The 20,712-nt window shown below is 37.9% G+C and overlaps 1 protein-coding gene across 3 annotated transcripts in view; it reads right to left on the minus strand.

Annotated features, from left to right (window-relative positions):
• Positions 1-11,013: 11,013 nt before the first annotated feature.
• The window catches only part of LOC310637207 (flavin-containing monooxygenase 1-like), a 29,800-nt gene continuing 20,101 nt past the window's right edge, over positions 11,014-20,712 (minus strand). For 2 of the 3 annotated variants that reach the window (XM_083357549.1, XM_083357550.1), the window contains exons 8-10: positions 20,188-20,543; positions 17,739-17,811; positions 11,014-15,319 (exon numbers count right to left, since the gene is read on the minus strand). In XM_083357549.1, the coding sequence (XP_083213675.1) occupies positions 14,977-15,319; positions 17,739-17,811; positions 20,188-20,543 (772 nt within the window). In that variant the 3' untranslated portion in view covers positions 11,014-14,976. The remainder of the gene's footprint in view (positions 15,320-17,738; positions 17,812-20,187; positions 20,544-20,712) is intronic. The other variant, XM_083357551.1, reaches the window with a different exon arrangement.

The raw sequence follows: 20,712 nt of genomic DNA on the forward strand, positions 1-20,712 counted from the left end.
GCCGGACTCCTTTCCCAATTTTGAACCAATCAGTGGTTCCGTGTCCAGTTCTCACTGTTGCTTCTTGACCCGCATATAGGTTTCTCAAGAGACAAATAAGATGGTCTGGTACTCCCATCTCTTTAAGAACTTGCCACAGTTTGTTATGATCCACACAATCAAAGGCTTTAGCATAGTCAATGAAGCAGAAGTAGATGTTTTTCTGGAACTCCCTAGCTTTCTCCATGATCCAGCGTATGTTGGCAATTTGATCTCTAGTTCCTCTGCCTCTTCGAAATCCTGCCTGTACTTCTGGTAGTTCTCGATCCACATACTGCTGAAGTCTAGCTTGTAGGATTTTAAGCATGACTTTACTAGCATGAGAAATGAGTGCAATGGTGCGATAGTTTGAACATTCTTTGGCACTGCCTTTCTTTGGAATTGGAATGTAAACTGATCTTTTCCAATCCTGTGGCCACTGTTGAGTTTTCCAAATTTGCTGGCAAATTGAGTGTAGCACTTTTACTGCACTGTCTTTTAAGATTTTGAATAGCTCAGCTGGAATACTGTCACCTCCACTAGCTTTGTTGTTGCTCAGCTTTTCTAAGGCCCACTTCACTTCACATTCTAGGATGTCTGGCTCGAGGTCAGTGACCACCTCATTGTGATTATCAGGGACGTTAAGCTCATTCTTGTATAGTTCTTCTGTGTAATTTTGCCACCTCTTCTTAATCTCTTCTGCCTCTGTTAGGTCCCTGCCATTTTGGTCCTTTATCATGCCCATTTTTGCATGGAATGTTCCCTTCATCTCTTCAATTTTCTTGAAAAGATCTCTGGTCCTCCCTATTCTATTGTTTTCTTCTATTTCTTTGCACTGTTCATTTAAGAAGGCATTCTTATCTCTTCTAGCTATTCTCTGGAATTCTGCATTCAGTTGGGCATATCTTTCTTTTTCTCCCTTGCCTTTCGCTTTCCTCCTTTCCTCAGCTATTTGTAAAGCTTCCTTAGACAGCCATTTTGCTTTCTTGCATTTCTTTTTCTTTGGGATGGTTTTGGTTGCTACCTGTTGTACAATGTCGCGAACCTCTGTCCATAGTTCTTCAGGCACTCTGTCTATCAAATCTAATTCCTTAAATCTATTTGTCACCTCTACTGTATATTCAACAGGGATATGATTTAATTCATACCTGAGTGGCCTAGTGCTTTTCCCTACTTTCTTCAGTTTAAGCCTAAACTTTGCAAGGAGAAGCTCATGGTCTGAGCCACAGTCAGCTCCTGGTCTTGTTTTTACCGACTGTATAGAGCTTCTCCATCTTTTGCTGCAGAACATATAGTCAATCTGATTTCTGTGTTGACCGTCTGGTGATGTCCATGTGTAGAGCCGTCTCTTGGGTTGTTGGAAAAGAGTATTTGCTATGACCATTGTATTCTCTTGACAAAATTCTATCAGCCTGTGCCCTGCTTCATTTTGTACTCCAAGGCCAAACTTGCCTGTTATTCCAGTTATCTTTTGGCTTCCTACTTTAGCATTCCAATCCCCCATGATGATAAGGACATCATTTTTTGGTGTTACTTCTATAAGGTGCTGTAGGGCTTCATAGAACCGGTCAATTTCATCCTCTTCAGCACTGGTGGTTGGGGCATAGACTTGGACTACTGTGATATTGAATGGTTTCCCTTGGATTCGAACTGAGATCATTCTGTCATTTTGAGGATTGTATCCCAGTATTGATTTTCCTACTCTTTTATTGACTATGAAGGCTACTCCATTTCTTCTGAGGGATTCTTGCCCGCAGTAGTATACCTGATGGTCATCTGAATTAAATTCACCCATTCCTGTCCATTTTAGTTCGCTAATACCTAAGATGTCGATGTTCAGTCTTGACATCTCTTGTTTGACCACGTCCAGCTTTCCTTGATTCATGGATCTTACATTCCAGGTTCCTATGGAGAAAAAATCTTTAGAGCATTGGACTTTCCTTTCACCACCAGACACATCCACAGCTGAGCGTCCTTTCGGCTTTGGCCCAGTCGCTTCATTCTTTCTGGCGCTACTAGTACTAGCCCTCTGCTCTTCCCCAGTAGCATATTGGACGCCTTCCGACCTGAGGGGCTCATCTTCCAGCATCATATCGTTTTGCCTTTTGGTACTGTCCATAGGGTTTTCATGGCAAAGATACTGGAGTGGGTTGCCATTTCCTTCTCCAGTGGATGACGTTTTGTCAGAACTCTCAGCTATGACCTGTCCGTCTTGGGTGGCCCTGCACGGCATAGCTCATAGCTTCATTGAATTACGCAAGCCCCTTCGCCACGACAAGGCAGTAGGCTCTCTTGCCTCCTTAATCACCAGAGCTTTGTTAATACTCTCCATTTTAATAATAATAATAAACCTTTATTGTCAAAGTACAACATGTGTACATTGAGATTAGCTGAGCCTCCCCCTGTGCTCTCTCCCCCCAACACACAGTGACAACAAACCCTCCATCCCACCACACCATGTGAACCAACTACACCACACACTGGCCTCCCAAGTCAATTCTGCATAAGATTATGTCCCATTTAAAAGCCTAACAGCCCACGGATAAAAGCTATTTTTCAGTCCTGAACAACATTCCTCCATGCAGGGTCAGAGACACTCATAATAATGCTAAGAATAAATATGGAGAATACAGGGATTCCAGATTCTATTGGTTATTGGGGTGGGGGTGTTCAGTCATGAAAACAGCAAAGTAAAAATAAAAAAAGTGAATGGTGTCACAATATAGCATTTTAAGTCAAGTTAACCAAAGTGGTTACATTGCCAGATCACGCTATTTTTATTTTTAAACCACTAGTTATTGAATAAGTCAATAAAGAGCCTTGGTGGAGCAGTGGGCTAATGCCTCCTTAAGTAACACCAGCTGCCTGCAATTAGTGCAGGTTCGCATCCCACCAGGCTCAAGGTTGACTCAGCCTTCCATCCTTCCGAGGTAGGTAAAATGAGGACCCAGATTGTTGGGGGCAATTAAGCTGACTTTGTAATAATGCCGCTTGGGGTGTGTGTGAAAGCCCTAATAAGCAGGCATATACATAGAATGAAGGCTACTGCTAAGCTTGTAAGCCCTGAGTCTTTGGAGAAGGGTGGGATATAAATGGAATTAAAAAAAATAAAAAATAAAGTCATCACTTGCTGCTTTGGCACAGCTTTCCAAACTCCATAATGTGGTTGGTATTTTGCCTTAGTATGGCAGTTTTAATTCTTTATTTCTAGAGAAGGAGGAGCTGTATCGAAGGTGAAAGTTGATGGTAAAAGCAGGATCAATGGCAGTGAATGTAGTTTGTCAGGACTGACTTGTTACTACAGAGAAACTCAACAGGTAACCAAGAATCACAGGAACTTCATCACATGATGTAACAATAATAGAGTTTGAAGGCACCTTGGAGGTCATCTAGTCCAATCCCCTGCACTTGAAAGAACCCTATACTACTCGGGGAAGATGTGAGTGACTTTCCTGCACTCCCTAAGCCAGGGGTAGGCAGCCTTGGCTCTTTTATGGACTTCAACTCCCAGAATTCCTGAGCCAGCATGGCTCAGCTTGGAAACCTCTCCCTTACCCCTCAGCATGGCTGGCTCAGGAATTCTGGGAGTTGAAGTCCACGAATCATAAAACAGCCAAGGTTGCCTACCCCTGCCCTAAGCATTAGTCTTTCTCCTATTCCTGTGTATTCTCTGCAAGCATCAGTTTTGTCTGGGAATAAATCCAGCACTTAGTAGATTCTGGATTAATTCCCTTCACCTGGAGGAACATTGCACAGTCCAGCCTCAGCTTGAATTGGTAACTGTGCCTTGATTATTTCTTGTGGGCCTCATTTCAGTAGTTCTTCTCCTTCTTCATTTGAGGATTTGTCAGAGGAAGGCATGACAGTTCTAGATGAGCCACAACAAACAAATTTTGTTTTACTTAGCATGATGTGTCAACTAACCTGACAGGTAATTGATATGGTCAAAGACAGAGGGCAGTTTCTTTAGCTTTGATTCTAATACAGTAATTCCACAAGCAAAGCAATACAAGTTCCTTCTTTTGTACATTTCTCTGCCTTTTTGAGTGGAGGAGTTCATAATGAAACTGCAGCCTGCACATTTTGAGAAAGGCAAACCAAATTATATGGCGTACATTTACATACACTAGTCTACATGTACCTGTGCACATTTAGAAGTATGGTGAACTTATTTTGAATTTTGCAAAATAAAATAAAAAAGAATCAGGAAAGGGTGCTGCTAAAAAAAATGCAAAATTTATTTCTCAGCAGAACATTTCCCTTCCCCAAGCAACTATAGAATGGTTAAATATTTTGTATTTAATTTGTAGAGATTAAATGCTGACCAGGAAGTAAATTGCAGACTATCACAAATATTCTGTCTTGCACAAAAACAATTTGGGCTCATTTTTGTTTCTTCTACAACAACCTGCGATTTTTACTTTTTTGCAACTCTGCCTTTCTTTTTACAAACTCTCCTTTTCTCAGCTGCCAACATATCCAGAGATGCAGCGTATGGACTTGTTTTCAATACAGTATTGCGGCTAAAATCTAGAGTGCAGGGAAAATGCTTCTTGCCTCTCAAAACCAGTTGAAAGAGTATATAAAACTCTCATGTGGATTTGTCCTAGGGCTAAAGTATGCTTTTGTCCTAGGGCTAAAGCAGAGGTCCCCAATCTTTTGGGGCACCAGGGACCAGTTCTGTGGAGAGAGGTTTTTCCATGGACTGGAGGGGGTGTAGTTTTGCATGCTGTCTGCATCCCGTGGATGGGGACTTCGTTTGTGCGGACCAGTTGCTGGCATGCTGCGGCCCAGTACTGGTCCACGGACCAGGGGTTGGGGACCCCTGGGCTAAAGTATGTTTTTCCCATAACTTATTTCTGAAGTTGCTTTCTGAGCATACTTTTTGCAAATAAAAGCATATTCATATGATACTACTTCCTGTTTTTATAACAGTTTGAACTCATTTATTTTGTTTCCTAAAAAGTTTTTGCCCACCTCGTTTTGTGATCACAAGGGTATCTTTTAAATGCATTCTGCAGGATAATCTGTGCAATATTCATGGAACAGAATTGTTGATTAATAAATTTTTGCAGAACCTGCCTGTGCAAATTTATCTGCCTTTGGGCAAAAATGTTTTGGACATGAGATTTAATCACAAGCACAGGCCAAACAAAGGAACAAAAGTTAAAATTTGTTGTTGCTTTTATTCCAAATTATATGTTAGGGATGTAACTCAAGGTTTAGATATAGATAGATATTTACAAGGTGTGAATATCCCTGTACTTGCACAAGAGCAAAGGGAAGGAATGAATCAATTGATAACTGTTGAAGAAATTATTTTAGCAATTAAACAATTAAAAGTGGGTAAGGCACCTGGAACAGATGGTTTGACAGCCATTTATTATAAAAACTTACAAATAGAAATGGTGGAACCTCTAAAAGAATTATTTAGAACAATTCAGTCTGGAGGAGAAGTGCCTCCTTCATGGAAAACAGCTTTTATAACGTTAATTCCAAAGGAAGATCAAGATCTTACTCAAACTAAAAATTACAGACCAATATCGCTTTTAAATACTGATTATAAGATATTTGCTAAAATTTTAGCAAATAGATTAATGAAGGTTATGCAGCAAAAGATTCATAGTGGTCAAACAGGATTTATAAGTGGTAGACAAATGAAAAATAATGTGAGACATATTGTAAATTTATTAGAATTTTTGGAAAAAATAATCAAGTCCCTGTGGCCCTGATTTTTTTGGATGCTGAAAAGGCCTTTGATCAATTAAATTGGCAATTTTTATTTAAAGTATTGGAGAAGATGGAGTTTGGGGATAGGTTTTTACAACCTATTAGGGCAATATATCAGAAACAAACAGCTCAAATAATAATTAATGGTAGTTTAACAGAAGCTTGTAAAATTGAAAAGGTACAAGACAGGGATGTCCGTTGTCACCTTTGTTGTTTGTTTTAACATTGGAAATATTATTGATCAAGATACGTGATTCAAATAAGATAAAGGGAATTAAAATAAAAGATCAAGACTATAGATTAAGGGCGTTTGTGGATGACTTGGTTATTACATTAAGTCAACCGACTTTGTCGGTTGTAGATTTGATGGAGATAATTTTGCAATATGGAAAAGTTTCTGGATTTAAGATAAATAGGCAAAAAACTAAAATATTGTCTAAAAATATGACTATAGAACAAAAGGAAGTCCTAGGAAAATTAACAGGATTTGAAATTGTTAAAAAGATTAAATATTTAGGGGTATATATTTAATGCAAAAATGGGCATGATAAAGGACCAAAATGGCAGGGACCTAACAGAGGCAGAAGAGATTAAGAAGAGGTGGCAAAATTACACAGAAGAACTATACAAGAATGAGCTTAAGGTCCCTGATAATCACAATGAGGTGGTCACTGACCTCGAGCCAGACATCCTAGAATGCGAAGTGAAGTGGGCCTTAGAAAACCTGAGCAACAACAAAGCTAGTGGAGGTGACAGTATTCCAGCTGAGCTATTCAAAATCTTAAAAGACGATGCAGTAAAAGTGCTACACTCAATTTGCCAGCAAATTTGGAAAACTCAACAGTGGCCACAGGATTGGAAAAGATCAGTTTACATTCCAATTCCAAAGAAAGGCAGTGCCAAAGAATGTTCAAACTATCGCACCATTGCACTCATTTCTCATGCTAGTAAAGTTATGCTTAAAATTCTACAAGCTAGACTCCAGCAGTATGTGGATCGAGAACTACCAGAAGTACAGGCAGGATTTCGAAGAGGCAGAGGAACTAGAGATCAAATTGCTAACATACACTGGATCATGGAGAAAGCTAGAGAGTTCCAGAAAAACATCTACTTCTGCTTCATTGACTATGCTAAAGACTTTGATTGTGTGGATCATAACAAACTGTGGCAAGTTCTTAAAGAGATGGGAGTAACAGACCATCTTATTTGTCTCTTGAGAAACCTATATGCGGGTCAAGAAGCAACAGTGAGAACTGGACACGGAACCACTGATTGGTTCAAAATTGGGAAAGGAGTCCGGCAAGGCTGTATACTGTCGCCCTGCCTATTTAACTTATATGCAGAGCACATCATGAGAAAGGCAGGGCTAGATGAATCAAAAGTTGGAATTAAGATTGCTGGAAGAAATATCAACAACCTAAGATACGCAGATGATACCACTCTAATGGCAGAAAGTGAAGAAGAAGTAAAGAGCCTCTTGTTGCGGGTGAAGAAGGAGAGTGCAAAACTTGGGTTGAAACTTAACATTAAGAAAACCAAGATCATGGCATCTGGCCCTCTCAATTCCTGGCAAATAGATGGGGAAGAAATGGAGGTAGTGACAGATTTTGTTTTCCTGGGCTCCAAGATCACTGCAGATGGGGACTGTAGCCAAGAAATTAAAAGACGCTTGCTCCTGGGAAGGAAAGCCATGGCAAATCTAGACAGCACACTAAAAAGCAGAGACATCACCCTGTCAACAAAAGTGCGTATAGTCAAGGCTATGGTCTTCCCAGTTGCAATGTATGGCAGTGAAAGTTGGACCATAAGAAAGGCTGAGCGCCAAAGAATTGAGGCCTTTGAACTATGGTGCTGGAGAAGACTCCTGCGAGTCCTTTGGACTGCAAGGCGATCAAACTGGTCAGTCCTAGAGGAGATCAATCCTGACTGCTCTTTAGAAGGCCAGATCCTGAAGCTAAAAATCAAATAATGAGAAGGAAGGACTCACTGGAGAAGAGCCTAATGCTGGGAAAGATCGAGGGCAATAGAAGAAGGGGACGACAGAGAATGAGGTGGCTGGATGGAGTCACTGAAGCAGTAGGCGTGAGCTTAGATGGACTCCAGAAGATGGTAGAAGACAGGAAGGCCTGGAGGAACATTGTCCATAGGGTCGCGATGAGTCGGACACGACTTCGCAGCTGACAACAACAAAAGCACGATAGAATTTAAAGTGTTTTTTTAAGTTAGTTAGCATATTTTAGCTTAAGTTTGTAAAAGTTAATACCCTGTATTCAGCTCGGGGAAGTGGGGGGGAGGGAGGGGAAGTGGGGGGGAGGGGGAGGGGGAGGGAGGGAGTTTATGTTTTTAAAATGTATTTTAAAACTTTTCAATAAAAAAAATTGTTGTTGCTACTGTGGTTAAGAAACAAAAATGTTCCAGATTTTTTTCTTTGCAGCAGCATGAATGGAGCATTTCTAAAAGTTAAACTGTGGAGGAGGCACTAAGGAGGAAAAGAGAAATCACTTGTATTTATGCTGTCCGAAGGACTTTGACTCATCTGGCAGGAATTAAGAACAGAAAGAAAGAGAGGAAAAGAAATTTGCGGGGGGGGGGGGGGGTGGAGGGATAGAGAAGACAGTGAAAATGTTCCCTCCAGTAGCTGCTTTTTTTTGGGTGGGAGAAAAGAAAATTATTGTACATACCTTAAATAGATGTGTTAATCGAGAGGCATGTTTTCTCCTTTTCTCTTTAATCAGCAAATTTTACTGAAAACAGCAGACTCTCCTCACACAGCTTTATAGAAGGCAGCATTGCACAATCCGCCACAGTTGTGGGGAAAGTTTGTGCAGAGGTTTATTAAACTTTGCAGTGTTTTCATTAATCCCAAACTCTCATTTTAATAGGAAGCACTTTCTACCTGCTTCATCTTTCCCCTCTTCAACTTTACTTTAAAACAAATGTTCCAGCAATGTCTACATAAAGAGTTTTACTGGTGTATTTACATAATTGATTTCCCTACACAAATCATAACTTGTATTTGACTTGTAACCGCCCCAAACAGAGATATGGTTCATGCTTTTCTCTTGCAAATGTTTGCAGCAGGCCGATATTATCTGAGTAGCATCAGTGGGCTTATTTGCAAGGCTCAGATTTTGAATGCTCCAGATATTGTGACACCTAGAAAAGGTTGAAATGGTGCATGAGAGATAAGTGATCATCCTCAGTCTTGTTTCCAGGGCAAGTCCCAGATTATGAACATTTCACACAAAGAAGGGCAAATTAGTGGGATTCTGTAGTGCTGGGATTAAATCTGAGCCTTTCTTCCCAAACCAGAACCATTGTCTCCAGACACCTCCAGACCATCTACGTACTGTATGCATTCTTTTTCTTGGTCCAAGGTTGTGATATTCAACTGGATATTATCTGTTTATTGATGATACAAATTAACTTCATATTAATGCTAAATAAGGGTGTCAGAGTTGACCTCTATGGTACAACACGATGGAAGACTTTTGATACAACCTCTCTTCTGCTCCCCAAAATCTCCCTTTCAAGCAGGAACGTTACTGTAAAACAGTGCCTCAATTCCTCCATGGACCAGGAAGTTAGTTTGATACATGTGCTTACCACTATTGTTTATTATATGTTGAAGTTATCAAAAGTTACTGAGAGTTGCACTACTCATGTTCGAAGATCATCCACAAGTATTGTGGTCTCCCAGGAATATTTTCTTGCTGAATTGCACTGCATTTTTCCTTGTTAGTGGGAGAGAACAAGCAATTTTCTTCTTGTAGATCACCATTTGCTCATGGACGTTTGCACCCACTAGGCTCCCTACCTAACATCTTAAAAATTATTTAAATCCCTTTCCTTTAAAAAAAAAGGAGGTGGCAATCTGCACAGAAAGCATCGTTTACAGAAGCATTGATAGTCCTCATAACCAGTATGCATTTAAAGATTGCAAAGAACCAGCAAAACATCAGATTACAGGAAAATGAAAACGTGCTTTCATCATAGTGAAACGTTTCTGCTTGGAGAGCTTATGGGAAGGGACAGAATGTACCATTCTGATTGCATTTCCAGATGTCTCTTCCTGCAATTGTTGAATAGCTCTTATGTTCACTGTATATATGGCTAGTGTTTGATTTACAACAGTCTTACAACATTTAATGAATGTCTATGGAGATTCTCAGTCATCCAGGTCAGGGTTGTCCCAAAAGGTGCTTTTTTTGAAAGGCAACTGGATTTTCTTTGTTTTTCCTTGAAGACATTTCGCTTCTCATCCGAGAAACTTTTTTTGGTTCTGCCTCGATGATGGAAGGATTTATATTCCTTGTAGTCATCTGGAGTTTGGCACTGTGAAGGTCAATCATTAGCTCTCTGAAAGTCATTCAGGCCACTTGGGGGTTAATCTGTGCCCTCAGGGACACCTGAATCAGAGTGCAAATGGGTGTGTGAAGCCCTCTCTTGAAACTGCTGAAAGGACTGTGTGGTAAACAGGAGATACCAGTAGGTGGTATCTTATCTCTCTCCTTCTGTTGAGAGAGGACTGTTCAGTTTTAACATAGATGGCCTCTTTTACCCCTCTTTCAAGTGGTTCTCTGTCCAGAATGTGGACTTTGCTGTCTTCAAAAGAGTGGCCTTTGTCATTCAAATGCAAATGAACAGTTGAATCTTGTCCTGATGAATTTGTTCTCCTACGTTCTACCATGCCTTTGTGAAATGATTGTTTTGTTTCTCCAATGTACAGATCTGCATACGTCTCATTGCATTGTCTTTCATATACCACATTGCTCAATTTGTGTCTGGGTGTTTTATCCTTCGGATGAACAAGCTTCTGTCTTAGTGTATTCTTGGGTTTAAGTGTGTATGCATGTTATGTTGGTTGAAAATCCTCCTGAGCTTTTCAGGTATTCCTGCAATGTATGGAGTGACATTGTTGCTTTGTTTGTTCTCTTTTTTTTTCTGTTATGGAGGAACTCTTGCTGATCTTTTTCTGGATTTGATGAAGGCCCAGTTGGTATAGGCACAAGTTCTGAGGGCTTCTTTGATGTGCTTTAGTTCTTCTTTTCCCTCTTTGCTGATAGGCAAATCTTCAGCCTGGTGGTGTAGGGTCCCCGTCGCTCCCATTTTGTGCTCTGGTGTAACATTTTTTCCTTTTGAAATTTGTCATCTATTTCATATCATGAATAGAAATTCTTGCTAATTATTATGCAATGACATTTAAAATTGTGAATGTAGTTAATATAAAATTATTCGTGTTTATAGTACAATTTGTTTATTATAACAGCATATCTGATAGCAAAATATCAATGGTATTAAACATATATTTCAGATGATATTATTTAAAGTGTTTATAATGCAATTTGCAAAGCATATCTTTTTTTTAAATTAGTTTTGATATGTTAAATTGATAAGACTGTGGCCTTGACAATAGGTACCTTTGCGGTCAAGATATTATGCTTGAGAACTTGAATTTTTTATTAATTTTCCAATTTTACATTCAGATATTTATGAAGCAACGTGGTGATTGGGTAATCAAAAGTCCAATAACAAAATCTTTTTGTACATATCTCAGGTTATATAGGGAAAAATTCCCTCTCCAATTCCCTTAATTACAATATCACAATCAAATTAATACATTTCTAGTTATAGCATGGTCAGTTGAGACAATTATCAATATATTTTAACTTATACTTAACCATGTCCTGTTTTTAAATTTTACCTAATTTCAATTACATTGCTCTAAATTAGCCTTTAGTATCCATAATACCTAGTTTTTGGGTAACCCAAATTTCTCCTATTTCATTATATAGTAGTTGTCATATCTAAAATACATATATTGATTGCTTAAATACATTCTTATTTTATTTCACAAATATATTCTATTTCTCATCTTAGTGGTTCATTAATTATTAATAAAGTATCTTTTATTACATCATTCCAAGTTCTATAGTATAATTCAAAACTATGTTCCAATAGCTGATTTTCATTTCCCTTGAAAATCTAAATCCTAAATATAAAATCAATTTATATCTATTAAGGACTCCCTTTAGCCCATTAAAAGAAATTTTAGGCTCTATCATTATAAATCACAAAAGAAAAGAACCCATTTTAAAAATCTTAACTCTGCCTTTTTTGTGTGTGCCAAGCAGGCTTCCATACCACTGCCTTTAAGTTCTCAAGCATAATATCTTGACCGCAAAGGTATCTATTGTCAAGGCCACAGTCTTATCAATTTAACATATCAAAACTAATTTAACAATCAAAAAGGCTAAAGAATCAGTGCCTTTGAATTGTGGCACTGAAGAAAGTTTTTGGTATTGAATACCTTGGAATCTAAGGAGAATAAATTGTTCAGTATCAAAATTGAAGTAAAACTATATCGCTCACTGCAAGCACTAGTAATGAAGTTGAAGTTTAATTATTTTTGATGTAGTGCAAGCGAATTTCTTTGGAGAATGCACCAATATAAAAGGAAATAGAAAAAGAGGTTTTAATAGGCACGATTATTCAAACTAATATCATGAAGTTTAGTATCTAAGATAGGATTATGAAACTTCAGTTAAGAGTTCTGAATATTGATATTTTTGACAAGTTCATATTGAACTTTCACAATTTTTTAAAGTATAGTTCCCATTATATCTGATTATTAACAATGATGACTGAGCCTTGAGAGAATTGTAGCATAAAATTGCATATATCTATATCCATTACTGATCATAGTAAAATGAAACCTCTAAGGTTAGTTGTCAGGTTAAGGAATCATATTGCTTTCATATCCCACATGAGACTTTTCCCAAGGGATCAAGTTCAACTATGCTGAAAGCAAGGTTCTGAGTTCTGAAACATATATTTTCTATGAGCTTCCATTATTTTAAAAGATAGCATAATGTTCTATGGAGTAAATTAATGTCCTGGTGTTGCAAACATATCTGGAAGGAATAAAAAAATATATATGTGTTAATATATAATATATAAATTTGGCCTGTCTAAATTTTGAACATAAATACTAATTGTGAGCAGGTTAATAACACAAAGGAGATAAAAGAACAATTTTATAATTTAAATCTACAAACTCAGAAAATAACTACAGAGAAGGAACCAGCAACCCAGAAAATAGAAGGAAAACTAGAGAATGCTGACACAAACATTGACGATCTAAAGGAAGAAACTAATGACCAGACTCAGATACATGAAAACTCAGAAGACACAATGATAATATTGGAAATGGAAAAAACATTTTATAAACCAAGGCTTCAGAACATACTGAATGACAAGGAAGGAGAGCAGATGGAATGGAAGATAAACTCGTTAATAGAACTGTGGGGAACTGGAAAAGGAGGGAGGCTGTTTAAAGACTATCAACAGGCTAGCTCTTCCAAAACACTTTAACCAAACTGTTTCTCTTGTTTCAAATAATATATACAAAAATAGAGGAATAATTATTTGATGATCCAAATGCACTGACTTGGAAAGTTAGTTGGCAAAGAAAGAAAGCTAGAGTAAGATTGAAGGAAACAGAAGCTTTGACCTATTAGAGGGATGCTATATTATTAATTAGAGGTTTGAATATGGTTAAGAATAAATTGTTGGAAATATTAATATTATTATAACTAGATAGTTAGGATTTGTAATCAGAATATTATATCTTGGTATGAAAAGGGAAATAAGAATACGTTAAGAACTTTGAATAAGGGATGCTTCTGGTTGCCCAAATATAACTTGTTTTGAAATTATAAATGAATGGGATATTTTGAACATGAAATTAAAATTGAAAAAAGCAAAAATAGGATATGGATTAAATAAGTGGAAATTGAGTGCAAATACAATTAAGATATGCTTTGGCTAGAAAAGATATTTTAAACTGATATTATTGATATTAGAAAAATGTAACAAATGTTGATATGCAATTGTATATTTACTAACAATAATAAGAATTGCATTTGCTTAGTGCGGACAAATGGTTATTACCAAAAGAAGAGAGGATGTATTGGCGGGTTTAATATTGGACTTAGTTGGAAGAAGCTTATATGTACCACAGAATCACTAATGGACTCAGTCATTACATTGTTTATTGAGCACTTGTTTATGAAAATAGAAAATTAATAAAACATGTCAATTGCCAAGTGACCGAATTTTGATCATGTAATCTTGAAGATGCTGTGACAGTTCTAAGAGTGAAAAACGGTAATAAATCACTGTTTCCAGTGACATTGTAACTTCGAATGATCACTAAAGAAATGTTTGTAAGTTGAGGACTACCTGTAGTAGATATGACCAAAGCCTCCGATTCTTTCAGGTGCTGACTAGAAGGGTGATGTGACAGGCTGTGAAAATAACCTTGCGAGACAGGAGGAAGAACTGCAGTCTAAACAATGGTCTGATAAACAAAATTTGAGTCCAAATGAGGAATGCAGGTGGAAAAAGCATCTCAGAAGGGACTCTTCCTAATTCTGTGGAAAGTAAAGGGGGGGCACAGGGTGGGGGAGGGGAGAGAAATGCTTTTAGGCTCTGTTACTGTAACCTTACAATAAAGGTAGCATTCGTACCCATGTTTTGGTTTCCTGCCTGTATTACCCTGAAGGAATGACAGGCAGGAAGAGATGCTTGCACAAGTATCAGAACCTCTTAGGCAAGTAGAATTGCAGATGACATAAGATCAATGCAAAGCACAGCAATGTAGTTGTTTTGCTTTTAGAAAGCAGACTGGGATCTTTCACATGAAATATGGAATTTGCTCAAACAATGTGGATCTGAATGAATTTGAAGGGGATTAGAAAGACTTGTGAAAAGTATTTCTATCAATAAGTATTAATCACAAGGGCTCTGACTACTGGCCTTTGGGGAACAGGAAGTTTAATCGTGTCCTACTTTTCTGGCCACAGAAAGATCAATCAGTTGAAACTTTTATATATTCTAGCAGGACTTTTTATATTATGACTAAAACAAACTCAAGAAAATGTCATGGCTAAAGCTGATGGCTAGATGCTGCCTTTCGTGTAGCGTACCAAGGCTGCCCTTCAAAAAATAGTTAACTGTGTCAGGTCAACATTTACATCTTTTTTTTTACTTTTGACTAAAATCAAATGTAATTAATCTGATTACTATCCGGTCAAGTAAATAAATTCAAAATTAACATTTGTAATAGTATTTAGAGAACTCTAACTTTTTGAAGAGGTGCCTGGAGTAGCACATCTTTTTAAAAGAGAAATTTGCACCTGGTTGTCCCAAAGTGGTCTGCAAAAACTAATTGAAACTGAGGTAAATTCCAACCAAGATAACAAATATGGCAAGCCCTTTCAATAGGCAAGAGAAGCAATTCAAGGGATCTTCCACAACTCGGATTCTTATGGGCTTCAGGACTCTTTCCCACTGTTTCAGGATGGCATTTCTGGCCCCATCCCACTTTCCTGGTCCAGTCAGACGATACTGGTAGGGGGAGCAGGGGCCAAAGAAAATCTTCATTGCTAGCATGGGATCTTTGAGAAGTAGAGCTGGCACACTAGGTTTAATACCAATGAAGGAACCAAGTTCATCACAGTACACAAGGCAATCTGTTTTCAGGACTTCATCAAAGGACAAGCCAAACCTTAATCAAATAGGAGAAAAGGAAGAGAAAAGCAAATATGTACAGCTAGCAAATTAAAATACAAACCTGGCATAGAAAATTCTGTTCTTTTTCTTGGGGAGTCTGGATCATTAATATTTAGCTTCCTCCAAAACTTAAAATGTCTACAATTCTGTTTGGAAATGTTATATTGTACTTGTTATGATTTAATTTAGATAAGCAGAAATACTTACCATTTGAAATGAATTTAGCAATGTGTGCAATACCATTATTTGCGTCATACAGCAGAGGCAACACAATTCACCTGACTGAGGTATGAAGGCAGCACAATTTCAACTACGGTAGTTTTTCCAGTATCTGAAAGGGGCCCTTGTGCACACATAGAACTTTTTCCAGCAATCAAAATGCTAGTCCAGATTGTGAGGGAGGCCCTGGAGCATCTCCAAATGAAGAAGAGAAGCTGCTTCTGTTTTAGAAGTGAGGACTACTCTGCTCCTTTGTAAAAAATTTTTAAAGAGGGACCAGTGGTGGGATTTAGCCAAGTTTGCACCACTTTGGCAGAACTGGCAGCTATTTTTTTATAATATATTCTATTATTTTTTTAACATCATCACTTTAATATTCAGTAAACAGTGTATTGTCTGGGTCTACATTTTAAAAAAACATTTGCTAACAATTGGTTTCTATGAACTATAATCCACATAATAGCTTTACACGATTTCCTCTTCTTCCCTTAATGTTCTCTTTTACCAACCTTAAGTTAATACAATTCTTATTGTTTTGATAGATAACAATTGAGTATAATTTTTTTCTAATATTTCTGCAAATCATAATCACATTGATATAATATTTCTTTTCTGTCTAGTCATTCTGGTTGCCTCATCATAGATCCCGTTTACAGTTCTTGTTTACATTTGTTTTTCCCACAATATTCAAGACATTCTTACTGGTTAAGATTTTCTCAAAGTTAATTACATTTAAATATTTGATTCTATTTTTTCTCATGTAAACCATCCCATAACTTTTACCTGGCTTAAGGAATAAATAAAACTAAAAAAAAAAGAACAAGAGTAAAGAGGGATAAAAAAATAGTATACTATTGAAAGTCCATGTTTTCCCTAAGCTAATACATATTTATTTCCAAACTTTTTCCATTCTTTTTTACCATAATTAAGAATATATTTAATCTTTAAATATTCCATTTATTAAATCTAGTCATCTGGTCTTTTAACTCTTATTCAAAACATTTTTTCAATCTATTGTAATTTTTTTAAAAAATCAATCACATTTAAATGTCTAAAATGTCATTTGCTAGGTTGAGGTGCCACCATGAAGGGGAGATGATGTAGTTCTCCAAAACTACAGACACCACTAGACACATGGACACAAATATAGGGTGCAACTTCAAGGATTCTATCTCCAGATGAGGAGGGAGGTGCTTGAAGCTGCTTTTTCTTTAAACTTTTGTTTGTTTTTTGTACTTATGAATTCATGGAGTCTTAAACCAGGTGGGAGTAGGGTTCCAGCCTTTTTAACTATATTCCCAGTACTTAGCCACATGACCTGAACTACTGGTAGTAGGCTTAGGCCATTAGCTGAGGATTTATCCATGTCACACAGATTACTCTTAGTTCTGGACAAAGAGATCTTTAGTAGAGATATTAGTTCCTGTCTCATTTGAAGCAGCTTTAGTTTATGATTAGATAGTTTATCTGCCACGCAATACAAAAATATTAGCAATCAATGTTTACGCTGTATAAAATTTTTAGTGTTTTCTGAATTTCAAACATGTGCTGTGTTGAAGGAAAAATCTTCATCAGGGTCCAGTCCAAGCCGGGAGCAGACAACATGGCGACTGCTTTAGAAAGAAGGTTGCAGTTTATTGAAGAAGAGAGTCAGACAGAAAGATGGTTCTGGAAAAAAACAACTGACCACATATAGTAGGGAGTTGGTGTTCAAACCTTCTTGGGCTTTTGTTTGGAGTTGTTCCTGTGGCATGAACTGTGACCTGAGTCTGAGTGTGCCTTTCTGGTATTCTGATGGTGGTGGGTTAATCCTATTATGTCCCAAAGGTCATATCCTACTTCCCTGGGGCTGTGCCTGATGACTTTTAGACTTTTGGTGTGAGAGGTTGTTGATTCTAGGGATCTTTCTTTCTAATCCCAGCTTCCTAACTCCAATCTTTCTGACAAGATTATCACATCTGCATTTCTGCAGACTTGGTTTCTGTTTGGGGCAGAGAGACATGGGGGGAGGGTTAGTTCCTGCCTTTAAAATCCTTTGGAGAAATATATTCTGCCTTTTTAATATTTCCCAAAATATTTCTTTCTCTGGATTCTTCCCATAGTTGGAAGCTAGTCAGCTAATAATTGCAGTGCATTTTTTTTTCTAGCCAAGGAGATTTGGTCCAACATGGTCTTCATTACATAAAAAGACTTACCAGTTGACTTTGTTTTTTTTCTTTTCATTGATTTCTTCCATCATGGTTTTGGGTGGAGGCAATTTACACAAACCTGAAAGGAGAGAGAATGTTTCAGCAATATTTCAGAATGTTTTTTATTGCACCAAAGGAAGTCAACAATGACTTTAATGGAAGACTATTACCAAACAGAAAAACTGTCTATCTATCTTTCAAAGAAGATTAGCAAATAAAAAATGCCCAAATGGAAACGATCCTGTGATTATCATGCAACTGGAGTGATCTGATTACAGTTGAAGGTGTACTTGTTTTCTTTAGAGATATATTCTGAGACATATTTTGAGAATTGAAATGGATGTAAGTTGCCACTCCAAGGCTTCCTACTACTATTTTCACCTTAATCTTAAAAACAGACCCCACCATGAAAACAGACAAGTGAAACAAGACTTGGGGAATTGGCTTCCCCCTCCTGCATTTCAACTCTGCAAACAACAACAACAACAACAACAACAACAATAATAATAATAATAATAATAATAATAATAATAATAATAATAATAATAATAATGTTGGAAGGGACCTTGGAGGTCATCTAGTCCAACCCCCTGCTCAGGCAGGAAACCTTATACCATTTCAGACAAATGGCTGGCCAGTCTCTTCTTAAAAACCTCCAGTGTTGGAGCATTCACCACTTCTGGAGGCAGGTTGTTCCACTGGTTAGTTGTTCTAACTGTCAGGAAGTTTCTCCTTAGTTCTAGGTTGCTTCTCTCCTTGACTAGTTTCCATCCCTTACTTCTTGTCCTGCCTTCAGGTGCTTTGGAGAATAGCTTGACTCCCTCTTCTTTGTGGCAGCCCCTGAGGTATTGGAACACTGCTATCATGTCACCCCTCACCCTTCTCTTCATTAAACTACACATACCCAATTCCAGCAACCGTTCCCTATATGCTTTAGCCTCCACTCCCCCAATCATCTTTGTTGCTCTTCTCTGTACTCTTTCTAGAGTCTCGACATCTTTTTTACATCGTGGTGACCAAAACTGGATGCAGTATTCCAGGTGTGGCCTTACCAAGACATTGTAAAGTGGTATTAGTACTTCACGTGATCTTGATTCTATCCCTCTGTTAATGCAGCCTAGCACTGTGTTGGCTTTTTTGGCAGCTGCAGCACACTGCTGGCTCATATTTAAGTGATTGTCCACTAGGACTCCGAGATCCCTCTCACAGTTGCTACTATTGAGCAAGGTACCACCTATACTATACCTGTGCATTTGATTTTTCCTGCCTAAATGTAGAACCTTACTTTTTTCACAATTGAATTTGAAGAGATAAAGTAAATAAACAGGTTTAAAGAGTAGAAGTGAGAAGGGGCCTGTGCCTCAGTTCTTCTGAGGCATCTAATGGATGCAATCTTTGGAATGGAAGTTATTCTGTAAATTGAGTGGAAACACTGTGAAGTTAGAATAGGCCCCTTGAATCTCCAAGTACTTCTATTTTAGAAGGCAGAAAAATGCAGACTTATTTGAGTAAGCAGAGTCGAGCAGCACACAAGATGAATTCAGTTTGTTATGACTAGTCTTAGATTAATAAAGTAGGATAGTTTCAAAACCTAAACAAGGGGAAATCCTCTAAGGCAGCGGCTCCCAGCCTTTTCTATACCCTGACCCCTAGAATGCTTCTGATATATTCTCACACCCCTTACAAAAGTTCGAAATAATGGCAAAGAATTATGCATATATACAATAATTTTAAAAACCCAAATTTTCACACACACCCTGGAATATTGTCTCGCACCCTCAGGGGGTGTGAGCACCCCTGGTTGAGAACACCTGCTCTAAGGCAAAAGTATGAGAAGGTACAAGATGCAAACACTTTGCTAAGGAAAAGCAAGAATGGATTTGTCAGTGTCTCAGAAGGGGGGTGCCTGGAGTTAATTATTAAGATCTGAGATATTTTATTTATTTTATTTATTTTAATTCCATTTATATCCCGCCCTTCTCCGAAGACTCAGGGCGGCTTACAAGCTTAGCAGTAGCCTTCATTCTATGTATATGCCTGCTTATTAGGGCTTTCATACACCCCCCAAGCGGCATTATTACAAAGTCAGCTTAATTGCCCCCAACAATCTGGGTCCTCATTTTACCTACCTCGGAAGAATGGAAGGCTGAGTCAACCTTGAGCCTGGTGGGACTCGAACCTGCACTAATTGCAGGCAGCTGGTGTTACTTAAGGAGTAGTAATACTATTGATAGTAATACTATTGTCAGTAATGGCCTTGGCTGAACTGGCTGTCTACAATTAATTTGTGATGGTACTGAGCAGGGGTACGTCTGAAAGCAGGCTGGTAACTTCTTCTGGGAAGTTACTATCAAAGAATACCAACTTTAGTTCATATCTGAAGTCCAGCAGCATTTTGCATATAAAATAGATATGCTCAAGGACTCATTAAAGGATTGCAACTCAGTCTACGTACCATTAAAGACACGTGTGACCCAGCGTGCTTGGATTTCCACAACTGGCATGACTGCACCAAATGGCTTGATGAAGCCCATAATGGCTAATGTTGGTTTCTCTAGTTGAGGAAGAAAGATGTATTTATACAAGGAAGCATGACGGTTTTCAATCTTGAGGATTGATTCATCAATGAAGGGAAAAGAAGCTTTGTATCCAGTGGCAAAGACAACAATATCTACTTCCTCTGCAGTGGGAACATTTACAAACACAACAGCATTCTCTTTGAACTCTTTCACTGCAGGCATAATAGAGATCTTTCCAGTGATAATGCATGAAGGAAGTAGATCATTTAATACAGGTTCTCTTATCACACTCCTAGGAAAAAAAATAAATGCAATTAGTAAATTGCAGGCAAAGGAGATACTCCCTGGATAATTCTTTCTTTTCAGCATTTTTACACATCATTCTTATCAGATAAAGTTATGTGAAAGACATTTTCCCTCTGAGCCTGGAATTTTCATTCATTTAGCTATGAATGTATAAT

Source organism: Vipera ursinii, assembly GCF_947247035.1.
Source record: "Vipera ursinii genome assembly, chromosome: 3".
Classification (NCBI taxonomy): Eukaryota; Metazoa; Chordata; class Lepidosauria; order Squamata; family Viperidae; genus Vipera; species Vipera ursinii.